Raw genomic sequence first — 12796 nt, 5'->3', positions numbered from 1 at the left:
TAAAATACAAATTGTGCTTTGAAAATGGCATGAGAGGGTAGAAGGGAATTATTCGTTGAAATCGAAAAAATTGACAATTTGTTTCGACGTGAAGAAGACATGAATGTTGATTTATGAAGTGACGAGAGCGACTGTTTCCGAAATGGAAGGGTTACCTCTGGTAGGATTAGCAACTCCTTCAGAGCAGACATCACCGATTTCTGCCATTATCACAAAGCATCATCAGCTCAAAACTTCCCCTAGCGAGATTTCTCCCAAGCAGAAACAAGATATCACTGTGTGATCACTCACCTCGATTCCACCTGTTGACAATATCACTTTCATATAAATCACCATCTTTCTTGCCTCCTGCTCCTGCTCCACGGGCGGATTTACCTGATGGCCCAGGTAATCCAGAACCCGGTCTGGCGTATTTTCTTGATCGTCTATTTCGTCCCTAAGGTAGTTAATTAGATTATAATCAAAAGCAAGATCCCATATTAGCTGTATTCAGAACGGGTTTCAATGATTAGATGAAGTCAGCGAGTCACTCACTTTACTCTTTTTTCCGCTAGTATCCCTTACTTCTTCTCTAGCTTTACCTTTCCCTTGACCTTCTCCTTCTTGATCATCTCGTTCATCTTCATCAGAACTCATTATTTCATCCCTTTGAATTCCACCTTCACCTTCAGCGACGTCTTCACCTTCGATATCGTGTTGATCAACCATATCTAATTCATCTTCGCTTCCCGACTCGGTTCCTGAAAGATTATGATCGACGTCCATGGAGGTCGTCTTGGTCAATGGATGCGGCCTCAAGGACGATAATCCAGCAGTTGGAGAAGGTGGATGATCTTCATTTGATGGTCGGACAGGAGTCGAATTGTGAGATGAAGGTGGTGTAAGGTCAGCCATATTGCTAGCGTCCGAGCACTTTATGATTCTGCAATTAGCGCACAATAGTCCAGTCACAAGTCGGGTCAATTATGGGAGAAGAGGAAGAAAGAAGGATTGCATGAGTTGAGAATGACGCTTTAGACGTTGAACGTTGAGAGACAGACATGAAAAGTGGAGGTCTGTTCGCTTTGTTGTCGTTTTGCTAATGACTTTATCGTCAATTCACTTCCACTCTACCTAGAACCAAGAAGGAAAGCAAAGAAAGTAAGGCCAAGCTGACCAAGAAGCGAACCGAAGGACTGAGGAAAAGCTGTCTCTCAAATTCAAAATATAAGCGAAAATTGAGATACTTGATATAAAGCACGAACTATGTCCATTCAACCTCAAATAACAACATTTCATCATACCGTTCCTTCACCCCTTCCTTCTTCACCTTCATTCGTGTTTCATCTTACTCGATTAGTAGATACTCTGCTGATATGGATAGGAAGTGCTTCACCTTCCGATCCATCGTTGGGTGCAGAAAATGTACTAGTCGGTGAAAGGAGATTAGCTACCGATTGGTCTGTAGCTATGCCTTCAAGAGGTGTAAGTTGTCATAATCCCCTTGTAAAAGGATGCCCCATTCCGTATCGAAGTAACATGAGAGGGTCTAGCTGACACGGTAATGCTTAATGATACACATCATAGAATATACCGGTGACTTCTACTTCGATATATAGAGTCGGTGCGAGTGATATCACTTTGTCAATGTCGCAACGATTAGGTAAGTATATTCGCGTTGTGTGCAAGTGATACTAGACCCAATATGTATATGATACATGTCGTTGGATCTGATCTGATTTGTCATGAAGGGACATTTCGCTGATACGTCAAACGACTTTATCGTACATAGCTCGAAAATTCCCTAATAACCAAATACACCTTTCAGTATCTTTAGATCCATCATTGACATCGCAAAGTGGACCCAACATAGACCCGTATGCAAGTAAATTATTATTGATCATGGAGAAGAAATTGACTGTTTGGTTAAGTGAAGTCCTGGAAGCTGAGAAGAAAGTCATAACAGCTTGAGACGGATTGAGTGGGACACAGGAGGCTCCAATAGGGGAAGAGCGAGACGAAGGAAGGACTTGATTCAAAGTGATACATTGCATGTGATTATATATATGTACATATATATCATTTTCACCCACCGTGGCATCCCAATAAGCCATATACATATGAGAATATGCGTGATATCTTATCATGATGTTCATGCAGCATCGTACCATTGAAGTAGAATGATGCTGTAATCTTACGATCGATAATAAATAAAACCACTCACCGCGTCTCAAAAATAAAATCCCATATACAAAATCAACAAACTTTAATTTCTCACCTTCACCTTCACGCCGTCATCGGGAAATACTACCATCTTCCTCATCTTCATCCTTCATCCTTCTTTCATCTCTTCTATCTCACTTTCACAGATCACGACCATCACTGAGTGAGAGCCAAGGAAAGGAGTAAGATGTCACAACCCACTACTTCAGAAGAAGGTACTACTACAACAGTGATAACTGCGACAACCCATTTGACACTTCCAGCACATCCCGTTCCTCTATCATATGATCAACTGAATCCCAAATCCAAACCTGTTGAATTCTTTGGTCCGATCGGTACAGCAGGTATATCAGTAATCGCACCTCTATTCACGTATATATTCTTCTATACATGCAATGATGCTGTTGGATGTACACCCACGACTGTCAGTGGATGGAAATACGCTTGGGAAACAGTTGGTTATTTCCCTTCGGAAGCTGGATATCTATGGGAATGGAAGTCTTTCGCTGTTTACTTAGCTTGGTACGCTTACTGTATCGCTTGTTGGAAATTCTTACCTGGCGATAAAGTTCAAGGTAACCTACTGAGAGATGGTACAAGGAAACCCTATAAAATGAATGGTGAGTAGAATTGATGCGATAGTGACCATGTGATTTTCTTTTACTTTACCCTTCTTTCCTATTGACGATTTTGTACAGGCTTCAACACTCTCCTTTTGACACTCGGATTATCACTTGGAGTACTTCTCAATCCAGGTGGTATCCAGCTGTTCACATGGCTACATGATCATTGGGTACCATTGGTCTCCTCAAGTCTGGTAATGGCAACGTTCCAAGCTTTATGGGTATATGGATATAGCTACTACAACAAAGAGTTGTTATCTTTAGGTGGTAATTCAGGAAATTTCTTCTACGACGTGAGTACTCTACATACTCTAATCCTCTCTCCCTCTCCCTCTCTCTTTCTCTCCTTCCTCTTGCTTTTTCTTGTTTATATATGGCAATATCAGAAGCTGAGCTGACGCTTTCTCCTACAGTTCTTCATGGGTAGACCATTAAATCCTCATCCGCCATTTTTCTCCTCATTCGATATCAAGACTTTCAACGAAGTACGACCCGGTATGATCTTATGGTTAATTCTAAATATATCTTGTGCATGTGAACAGTATGTCAGACTAGGTACAATCACAGATTCAATGTGGGTCGTTATACTGTTTGAAGGTTGGTATACAGCCGATTGTTTGATTCAGGAAGTGAGTAATTTCATCCTCCTTCCAATAAATAACGAGGGGTGTATCAGATCGGGAACTCATCTTAATGGATTTTTTCGTTCTCTGACAGCACACCATCCTCAATCAAATGGATATCACAACGGATGGATTCGGTTACATGCTTTCAATGGGTGATCTAACCTGGGTTCCATTCACATATGGTCTCCAAGCTAGATATCTAGCTTTCAACCCAGTTACTATGGGTCCCATTTGGGCTTCTGTAGTCGTAGCAATTTTACTGGCTGGAAATTACATCTTCAGAGCAGCTAATAACGAGAAAGGTAATTTCAGAGCTGGCAAAAATCCCAAGAGTAAGTCAATTTTATTAATATTCAATTAAACCAATACGTTGGCTGATATCTGAAACTGTATTGTAGAATTGGAATTTATGACTACTGAAAGAGGAACCAAACTTCTCACTTCTGGATGGTGGGGCAGATCGAGACATCCTGTGAGTTTAGCCATTTTCCGTTTTCGTTTGAGTGAATTGTAGCTGACTAGGACGGTAGAACTACTTTGGTGATTGGCTCATGGCGTGAGTTTATAAATATTCACGTTCGACCGAAACCGTGACTACTGAGAAAGAGTATAAGTGTGCTGATATTCTGGTTTTAATTCAGCCTCGGATGGTGCCTTCCTACTGGATTCAAAACCCCTCTTACATATTACTATATAATTTACTTCGTCATTCTTCTCGTTCATAGGCAAATGAGAGACGATGAAGCATGCAGAAAGAAGTATGGGAAAGATTGGGATAAGGTGAGAGAATCAGACCTGCTCCATCTCTTGGATAAATGCTAAAGCATCTTGAATGGCAGTATTGCGAGATCGTCCCATGGAAGATCATTCCTTATGTCGTGAGTCGGCTATACGATTCGATGATTTGCGCGAGTATGTTGGCTAACTGAGGAAAATGTAGTACTAAACTGCTTGCGCAAGATATAAGGGTGGACCGAAGAGGAGAAAATGAGGTGGAAGTAGGGTTTCACCAGAAGCAATGAGCAAGGAGGGGAACAATGATCTGAGGCGAAAAAGGATATCTTCATATGACCGTAATCTAAATTCAAATTGCTATGGTTCTATGGCTCGGCCAAAAGGGAAATGAAGAAGCTTTGAGAGTCTCGAGAATAGAGTGCTTATAGTGTTAACCAATCAAGTACATAACCATTATATAAACCAAATATCAATATGAATATACACCGATGACAATGAATCGAAGATCTCATCGATGTTTACTCTCGCATGTGACGAGCTTCTTTCACATGAGTTTACATATGAACCAAATGAAAAAAAAGGCGAGACTCGGATTGATATTGGTCAAGTCTTTGCTCTGATTCCATTTTGGGAGTGAGTATTGGTCAACGGCTGCCTGACTACCAGGTGTAAAAGCACTCTGGCGATCATTATCAAAGGCACACCCATCTCATACAGATCTTACGATGATAAGTGCGATTTTCAGAGACAGATTTTCATCCTTGGCGGCTGATTTGTGAATGCAATCATGGTATCATCATCGCTGTTTAGATTGGTTTGTAATGGTAAAATGCAAATATCATCACACTACCAGAAAAAAAGACCTAGAGTCCTATATCATACAAGACTTCCCTTATGAAACCGAACTCGTTACGATACTAAAGCTGTTGATAAGAATCTAGTATTGACCTTCAGCAGCTGGTTGAGCTTCTTGAGGTTGTTGAGCGGCGGCAGGAGGAGGGATAGCTTGAACTTGAGGTTCTTTGTGTTCTGATCTGATTTCGATAGCACCTTCGGATTTAGGTCTAAAGAAGATACATCAGCATACTATATCGACTGATATTCTGCCATTCCGGTAGAATGGACCAGGTGAAAAAGGAAAAGGAACAAATGATACTCACTCAACCATGTTGATGACATCGGGAAGGTTCTTTGAAGGACCTTGTCTACCCTCTGGGTCGAAAGGTTTCATGATCTTGACTTTGATACCGAGGACACCTTGTCTGAGTAAAACGTGTCGAACGGCGTAATCAATGTAATCGGCGGCAGGTTGACCAGAGTGAACCATGAATCCATCGGTGAATTTCATTGATTTGGCTCGTGCAGCTCTGAGTTTACCGGAAACGACAACTTCACAACCTTTGGCACCGGATTCCATGACGAATCGGAGCACACCGTAACAGGCTCTGTCAAAATCACATCGAGCGTCAGCGAGGTGTTCCAACGCCAAATGACGTTCATCATTCATCATTCAGTGTGTGTGTTGACAGTGAGTAAACGATAGAGCACACGATGTAGAATCCCAAAAAAGACTCACCTTCGCATGGCGAGACCACCGAGTAACTTGTATCTCAAAGATTCAGCTTGAGCGACAGCTGAAAGACCTCTGAATTGAACTTTCTCAGCGTAAAGTTCCAAAGAGTTTTCGGGGAATTTGAATCTCTTTTCAACGAGAGCTTTGAGTTCTCTAATTCTTCTTCCCTTTTCACCGAGAACGTCTTGAGTGTGAGTGGCTCTGATGATGATTTCAGTTCGAGCGTGAGTGACTCGGACTTCACATCCTGAGTATCCCTCTTCAGCGAGTTCTCGAGTGCTGTTTGTGTTGGACAGAGGTGTATGAATGAATGAATTTATGATTGAGTGAATGATGAGATCAAGTCGGTTTGGTCGTACATTGGTTGGATCGATCGAAGAAATTATTGGAATAACGATGTGAATCAGTTAGCATACATTCTACCTCATTCTCGCATCGTACAGCTCCCTTTATCTCCTCTGCATTCCTCTCTCTCTCTCTCTCTCTCTCTCCTCATCTAATCTCAGGAATTCATCGATCCAATCCATATCCATATCCCATATCTCATCCCAGTTGAAATCCCTTGTTCCTCCTCACACCCCCAAAAGGTGAAATCACACTTACAAGAACTCGTTGAGCTCGGCTTGGAAGACACCGTCGGCGATGAACTTTCTCTTCTTTGAGATTTGTTGAGTTGAAGCCATTTTGATTGATTGAGGGATGAGCTAAAAGAGTAAACTGTAGTTATATAAAAGTGTTGAAAAGTGAAGGTTTCGGTGGAATCGTGGGTGAGCAGGATACTCCAGCAGTGAATGGGTGAATGGGTGAATGGCAGCAGGATGGCAACAAAGCTACACCGTACAAAGTGTGACAAGGAAAAAATCATTTGGGAATGGGGTGCAAGTTTCTCATCGGAGTTTTGTTCATATAACACCGGGAACACACATCATGTGGCACCTGCAGCCCCCAAGTCAGGCGGAATCAAATACACTTCCACAGGAGATATCAGGCTCACTCGCGTGTTTACGTATTGTTGTATCTGTGCATCATTGCTTTAGGTGTTTTAATGAAAGCACTCATATATGAATGACAATGATATAGTAGAACATCATACCTTGTGATACCCTTTCAAGATCTCATTTGAACTCGTTCAAATTCATAGATGAGACTCACATTCAGACGGCCAGGTGGGCCAGGACCTTTATTCAGCTCTTTCTTGGGATTATTAGATATCAAACTTGGTATGTTAATGTTGATGGACTGGCGCTCTCATCGCTTCTCGTGTCGCTAGATCAAGCTTCCAATGCTAACGAGTATGTGTGATGTATAGGTGCAGAGATTGTTCTACTATTTGGTGTAAGCGATCATCTGATCACAAATGCTCCGGTTCTCGTTCTCGTCCAGCTGATGCCTTATTGTCGTAGCTTATAAACAAAGTAGCCGGTTTATATGGATTAATAACGATTCTAGTCGGAGGGTCTTTTGTCCAATTGACGTATTACGCCTATTCGACAGGAACGTTATTCGCCTTCTTGTGGGGATTGAAAGTGGTTAAATCTGTACGTATATCTCAGGTCATTCACGTTGATCCATATCGATCGAATAAGGACAGTATCTATATAGACACATATATATGTACAAGAGCTAATCATACAATTGTAATACGTTTGTTTTGGGGGATGATTTGAAAACAGGAATCAGCTTCACCAACATTATTATTATCCCATTTATATACATTAGATCATATCCTATTAACAATCTTCCACTATATTTTCTATTTACATTATTGGTTCGTCATACCTCATGACGGAAGGAGAAATGCAAATTCACAAGCACAACAAGATCTGATCAATTTAGCATTATCAAGGAATGAAATAACACAACCTGCTTCAGGTGAAACGAGTCAAGGATTAGAAGAATTAAGAACTGCGTTAGCAGGTGATATTTGGGAAAGAGAAGAAATCTTCGCTAGGTGGACTTTGATCAGTGGTTGGTTATTGAAAGTGAGTTTTTTGGTTTTTGTTTTCTTTTTTCGGGAATTCAACCTTCCTTTCTTCCTTGCTTCCTTCTTCTTCATCTTCATCTATTCAATATCGTGATATAGTATACAATGTGTACTAATGACTCTGTTCGACTTTCCAGTTATACTTCATCGTAATATTATATTCCTACGCTGGTCATTTGAAATCATCAACATATCACACATTACCTTTAACGTTCCGAGGAAAAGCTACTTCAATAGCTCATCCTACTACTCAAGAAGATCAAGAAGCTGAATTAGCCAGAGCGGAAGAAGCTACGAGAGCATCAACAGAAGCTTCTCCCTCGAGCTCATCGGCAGTTGCAGGCTCAACGGGATCAAATGGGAATCGAAATGGTACAAAAGGTAAAGGGAAGGGGAAAGGTAATGATGATGAAGATGATTTCTCATGGGATTGAACTTCACGATGTATCATACATAATGGATCATGATGGATTTTAGACTTTTTATATGCATTGCATTACGAATAGCCTCCTCCATGAGTGCTCTCACGTTGGATATCATACTGTTGCCATGAAGGTTTTGCATTGAAGTGACACAAAGGGAATGCCACGTTGTGAAATAAGGTTACCGGAACACAGCGAAACGACGTCAACGAACAAAATTAAAGATATTGTCATTGATCGGATATCAGTTGTCGATTTTACTTCGTTCATCACTACCGTATCATCTTGGCTTATTGACAAAGAAGGATTTCCGATATCAATCAGAGAATCAAAAGTCGATTGGGTACTGCGTCTTGATACCTACACTCTAAAAGCATTCAACAAAGAATACAAAGCTCCAGCCGAATCTTGAACTGATTTTCGCCCAATAGAAAAAAAAGATCAATATAATCGAAGATGAAATTAGTTAATAAACACATAGAGAAAGATGGCTCTGTATGTTGTTTTATGTCGCTATTCATTTTCTTTCCCCATGGTACTGATATGCACTCGTTCATAGGGATATGTAACATTACGTCCTGAAGATGATGAAGACATGTGGCATGTATATAACTTGATTTCCGAGGTGAGTTTGATGAGTTTCCCCCTTCCTTATTATGCCTGTCCAAGTGTCATTCCCGCTCCGAATCCACATGCAACTTTCACATTCACGAAGAAAATCAACTAATCCAAGGCATGATCCTCCGTTCTTGATTCGTCGGTTGTATCATTTAGGGAGATCACGTTAGATCACTCGCGGTCAGACGAGTTCAAACAGTTTCTTCAACAGGTTCATCAGATTCTTATAGAGTTCGAACAAACTTGACATTAGAAGTTACAAAAACCACTTTTTCATCAGCTGCTTCCTCTAGTCAATCAACGTCTTCAGGTGAAAAAAAAGATCCAACGGCAGCATTACAAATCTCAGGTAAAGTCGTAGAAGAAAATGATTATGTTAAAATGGGTGCTTATCATACTCTTGATTTGGAAGGTGAGTTCATTTCTACTAGTTCCAGGGGGGGGAGGAGCAGCCCAAGATCACTATGGTGAATGTGGGGTGAGGATGATGAGAGGTTATCTGAAACGAAGATGGCTTTTGACAAGGTAGAGATGCAAAGCTGATGCAGTATTGCAACATAGCAAATCGAGATTTCAGATTAACGAAAACATCAGGGTGGGATAGTATAGCTTTAGAAAGGATACAAGAGAGTACTCAGGAAGGTCGAGGTGCAGAAGTCGGTGCGATAGTTTGTGGTGAAGGTGAGTAAAATTGCTTTAAAATCCATTTATTCTTTCAATCCTAGTCTCACCATTTCATCCTCATCTACAAGCGCAGTGTATCCATTCAGACAACTCTGGTCATGATAGATACACTGACCTTACCTACTTTTTTGTAACAGGTACCGCCGCCATATGTCTCTTATCTGAACATATGACTACTGTCAGACAAAGGATTGATACTTCCGTTCCACGTAAAAGGAAGGGAGGTACATCAGGACATGATAAAGTGAGTAGTCCGTGATCTCTTGCATCCCTCAAGTCAAAAGTCATGAACATGCCTAAGTCATATGGTCACCCGAAAATGGTCAAGGTAGCTAACTTTGGTCTCGATGTAATAGGCAATGGAAAACTTCTTCTCAACGGTTTATCAAGCTGTTTTACGATTGATACCGTATCAAGATCTGAAAGCTATAGTTATTGCTTCCCCTGGATTCACAAGAGATTCTGTGAGTTTTCGACACGTTTTCGACATATCTTCCAAGGTTTTCGCCAGTGTTCGGCTCTCACTGTCCCATACAATCGTTCCTTGCTGACTCATGGAAATGGGTCACATAGTTATACGACTATATATTTCAACAAGCTACATTAACTTCCAATAAACCATTATTATCTTCGAGATCAAAATGGGTTAAAGTTCATTCAAACACTTCACATGTACATGGATTAGTAGAAGCTTTGAGAGCACCAGAAGTGGCTAAAATGTTACAAGGAGCTAAATTCGCTAGGGAAGGTGCAGGTCTAGATAAGTGAGTGTAACGTGTTTGTATAGAGTGATCGTCTGGTCAGAAGGGATCAGACTATATTGCAAGGTATACATCAGTGAAGGTTTGATAAACTGACATCACAAATAGGTTCCACAAGATGTTGGCTACAGACGAACTTCGAGCGTGGTATGGACCTGAACATGTCGCCTTAGCAGTGGACAGAGGTGCCGTCGGTACTCTATTGATATCAGACGATTTGTTCCGGTAAGTACATGAAAGACTCGAGCATTCGCCGTTCCATCTGCTTGGCCATCACACCCAAGTATGCAAAGATCCTAATCTGTGTCAGAATCCCCAGTCTTTTTAAGCCGGTGGTAATTGACTAACCTGATCTGAACATAGATCATCCAACCCATCAACACGGAATCACTACGTTCAGATGGTAGAAGCAGTCCGATCTCGAGGTGGAGAATCTTTGATATTCTCTTCAATGCACGAATCAGGACAACAATTGAATATGTTGACTGGTATAGCAGCGATATTGACTTATCCATTGGATATCGAAGTTGTTGAAATGGAAGAAAGGGAAGAGAAAGAAAGGTTGGAAAAAGAAAAGAAGAAGAACGGATCTGGATTAGTGGTTGATGATGAGGAAGAAGACGAGGATCAATAAGTTGAGAAAGATTTGCCGAAAAGGAGATACGCGGATGCAAATGTTGGTATAATAATGTATGCGAAACACACTGATATAATTAGATGAGAAACCATATGCATTGGTCTACTGAAATTTTCACATGGCAAGAGACGACACAATGGTATGAACGATTTATCGACCCATCCAACCACCGTCAACGACCAAACATTCACCAGAAACGTAATCTGATGCTTTGGAAGCTAAGAATACGATAGCACCTTCGAAATCTGCTGGTGTACCCCATCTGCCGGCGGGGATACGTTCGAGGATTTGTCGTGATCGGACAGGATCAGCGATGAGTGCTTCGTTCATCTGTACGTATAACAGATTAGCAAGTGAGTTCAGCTTTGAGAGAGAAGGGGGTTTTGAATCCGGAAATCGATCCCCTTACTCACATCTGTAGCGATATATCCTGGGGCAATAGCATTTACGCAAACTCCTTTTGAAGCCCAACCGTTTGAGAATGATTTTACCTGTGAAGATGGTCCCGGGTCAGCTATCACACCTGATTTTTTGTACTCTTTTGATGTGAAAACGATTACTCACCATTCCTTGAACGCCATGTTTTGCAGCAGAATAAGCGACGACATTTAGACCACCTTGATAAGCTACTAAACTTGATATATTTATAATTTTACCTCTTCCTCTTGGATTTCCATCTACTCCACCTTCTGGAACAGGTTCACCCGCTACGCCACCTCTTGATTCCAACATGTGTTTACCTGCGTCTCTAGTAATGGTGAAAACGGTATTGAGGTTGACTTGAAGTACCTCGTTAAAATCATCATTTGGGAAATTCTCAACTGGATGTCTCCTTTGGATTCCACCGCAATTCACAACAACATCTAATGTCCTCTTCAATTCTCCAGTCACGTGCGGAATGAGTTTTGAAACATCTTCCGATGAAGATAAATCACACACTACAATATCTGCTTTACCACCTGATTTTACGATTTCATCTTTGGTTGTTGTGTTGGACGTATTTCGTTGAACGAGTATTACGTCTGCTCCCGCTTTGGATAAAGCAAGTGCCATTCTCGCTCCGATACCACGGGTAGCACCTGTGATACTGTTTCACATCGCAATGCCCAATACAGGCCCATCGTCGTCGTCGTCAGCTTCAGCTTCAGCTTCAGACTCATATGTCACACTAACTTACAGCGCGGTTTTACCCTTTAATCCGAACAATTCTTCGATATAAGACATGATGAAGATCTTTTACTTTTGTACTGTTGTTCCTTGAGCTCAAAGATAGGAGACGAGGAAAAGCTGGTCTATGCAATTGAGGTCGTATAGCTTTTATAATAATAAATATATTATACTCGAATCACTTTTACTCCGTCCATCCCAACCACACATCACGATCGGTCCGAAATACCGGTTGAAACCGTTTCATACCGTTCGGTGACTTTCTCTGAATTTAATCCACGTGATTACCATGCCTTGCTCACATGGCATCCAGACAGAGATAGAGATAAGGGAATTCAGGTTTCTGGATTTAGCTGATTGGCTCAAATTCACTAGTACCGTTGAAAATAGATGAAATGTTTTATCAGGAACGCTTTGAACCGCTTAACGCCCAGCGAGGCAAATGAGAGGAAAGTGTTAGTAAGTGTAGTTACAGCTGTATCAGTAGTGTATGACGTGAGACTCAAGACAAAAGCAAAGTACCAGTAGTAGTACCACTGTGAAGTTCTCGCTTGACATCAACGAGACAAGCTTATCTACCGGACAGAAGCTGTCAACGAGGATTCCGTGTCTGGCTCCAATCAACACTTCACCTTGACCCCCCTTCAAATTCTGCCTTTTGCCCAAGCGACCCATTTCTTTCTCAACTGCATTTCCTACATACATACACGAAACTTTGCCCGCATCTTGTTTTGAATTACGATATCGACACGTTGAATTTTTCC

The 12796-nt window shown here is 41.3% G+C and overlaps 7 protein-coding genes across 7 annotated transcripts; 4 read left to right on the top strand and 3 right to left on the bottom strand.

Annotated features, from left to right (window-relative positions):
* Positions 1 to 111: 111 nt before the first annotated feature.
* IL334_003136 (uncharacterized protein) lies at positions 112 to 894 on the bottom strand (the record flags this gene model as incomplete). Its single annotated transcript, XM_062934872.1, has 3 exons — positions 112 to 200; positions 292 to 436; positions 535 to 894. The coding sequence occupies 3 exons, from the start codon at positions 892 to 894 to the stop codon at positions 112 to 114; spliced, it is 594 nt and encodes a 197-aa protein (XP_062790923.1).
* Positions 895 to 1245: 351 nt separating this feature from the next.
* IL334_003135 (uncharacterized protein) lies at positions 1246 to 1950 on the top strand (the record flags this gene model as incomplete). The annotated part of the gene is made up of 3 exons (XM_062934871.1): positions 1246 to 1464; positions 1567 to 1642; positions 1772 to 1950. The coding sequence occupies 3 exons, from the start codon at positions 1246 to 1248 to the stop codon at positions 1948 to 1950; spliced, it is 474 nt and encodes a 157-aa protein (XP_062790922.1).
* Positions 1951 to 2389: 439 nt separating this feature from the next.
* IL334_003134 (uncharacterized protein) lies at positions 2390 to 4397 on the top strand (the record flags this gene model as incomplete). Its single annotated transcript, XM_062934870.1, has 9 exons — positions 2390 to 2822; positions 2901 to 3118; positions 3239 to 3454; positions 3543 to 3783; positions 3850 to 3923; positions 3982 to 4007; positions 4093 to 4231; positions 4291 to 4329; positions 4392 to 4397. The coding sequence occupies 9 exons, from the start codon at positions 2390 to 2392 to the stop codon at positions 4395 to 4397; spliced, it is 1392 nt and encodes a 463-aa protein (XP_062790921.1).
* Positions 4398 to 5123: 726 nt separating this feature from the next.
* IL334_003133 (40S ribosomal protein S3) lies at positions 5124 to 6442 on the bottom strand (the record flags this gene model as incomplete). Its single annotated transcript, XM_062934869.1, has 4 exons — positions 5124 to 5250; positions 5347 to 5631; positions 5763 to 6038; positions 6363 to 6442. The coding sequence occupies 4 exons, from the start codon at positions 6440 to 6442 to the stop codon at positions 5124 to 5126; spliced, it is 768 nt and encodes a 255-aa protein (XP_062790920.1).
* A 458-nt stretch (positions 6443 to 6900) lies between these two features.
* On the top strand, positions 6901 to 8177 carry IL334_003132 (uncharacterized protein; the record flags this gene model as incomplete). The annotated part of the gene is made up of 5 exons (XM_062934868.1): positions 6901 to 6979; positions 7069 to 7094; positions 7163 to 7297; positions 7433 to 7741; positions 7881 to 8177. 5 exons carry the CDS (start codon positions 6901 to 6903, stop codon positions 8175 to 8177), a joined length of 846 nt encoding a protein of 281 aa, XP_062790919.1.
* A 444-nt stretch (positions 8178 to 8621) lies between these two features.
* IL334_003131 (mRNA surveillance protein pelota) lies at positions 8622 to 10862 on the top strand (the record flags this gene model as incomplete). The annotated part of the gene is made up of 9 exons (XM_062934867.1): positions 8622 to 8660; positions 8725 to 8790; positions 8940 to 9195; positions 9345 to 9464; positions 9605 to 9711; positions 9824 to 9931; positions 10041 to 10231; positions 10337 to 10453; positions 10592 to 10862. 9 exons carry the CDS (start codon positions 8622 to 8624, stop codon positions 10860 to 10862), a joined length of 1275 nt encoding a protein of 424 aa, XP_062790918.1.
* A 153-nt stretch (positions 10863 to 11015) lies between these two features.
* IL334_003130 (uncharacterized protein) lies at positions 11016 to 12089 on the bottom strand (the record flags this gene model as incomplete). The annotated part of the gene is made up of 4 exons (XM_062934866.1): positions 11016 to 11195; positions 11279 to 11356; positions 11430 to 11952; positions 12043 to 12089. 4 exons carry the CDS (start codon positions 12087 to 12089, stop codon positions 11016 to 11018), a joined length of 828 nt encoding a protein of 275 aa, XP_062790917.1.
* Positions 12090 to 12796: the final 707 nt, after the last annotated feature.

Source organism: Kwoniella shivajii, chromosome 4 (genome assembly GCF_035658355.1).
Source record: "Kwoniella shivajii chromosome 4, complete sequence".
Taxonomy (NCBI): Eukaryota; Fungi; Basidiomycota; class Tremellomycetes; order Tremellales; family Cryptococcaceae; genus Kwoniella; species Kwoniella shivajii.
The sequence above is the reverse complement of the archived record's forward strand: the minus strand, read 5'-3'. Positions and strand labels throughout refer to the sequence as shown.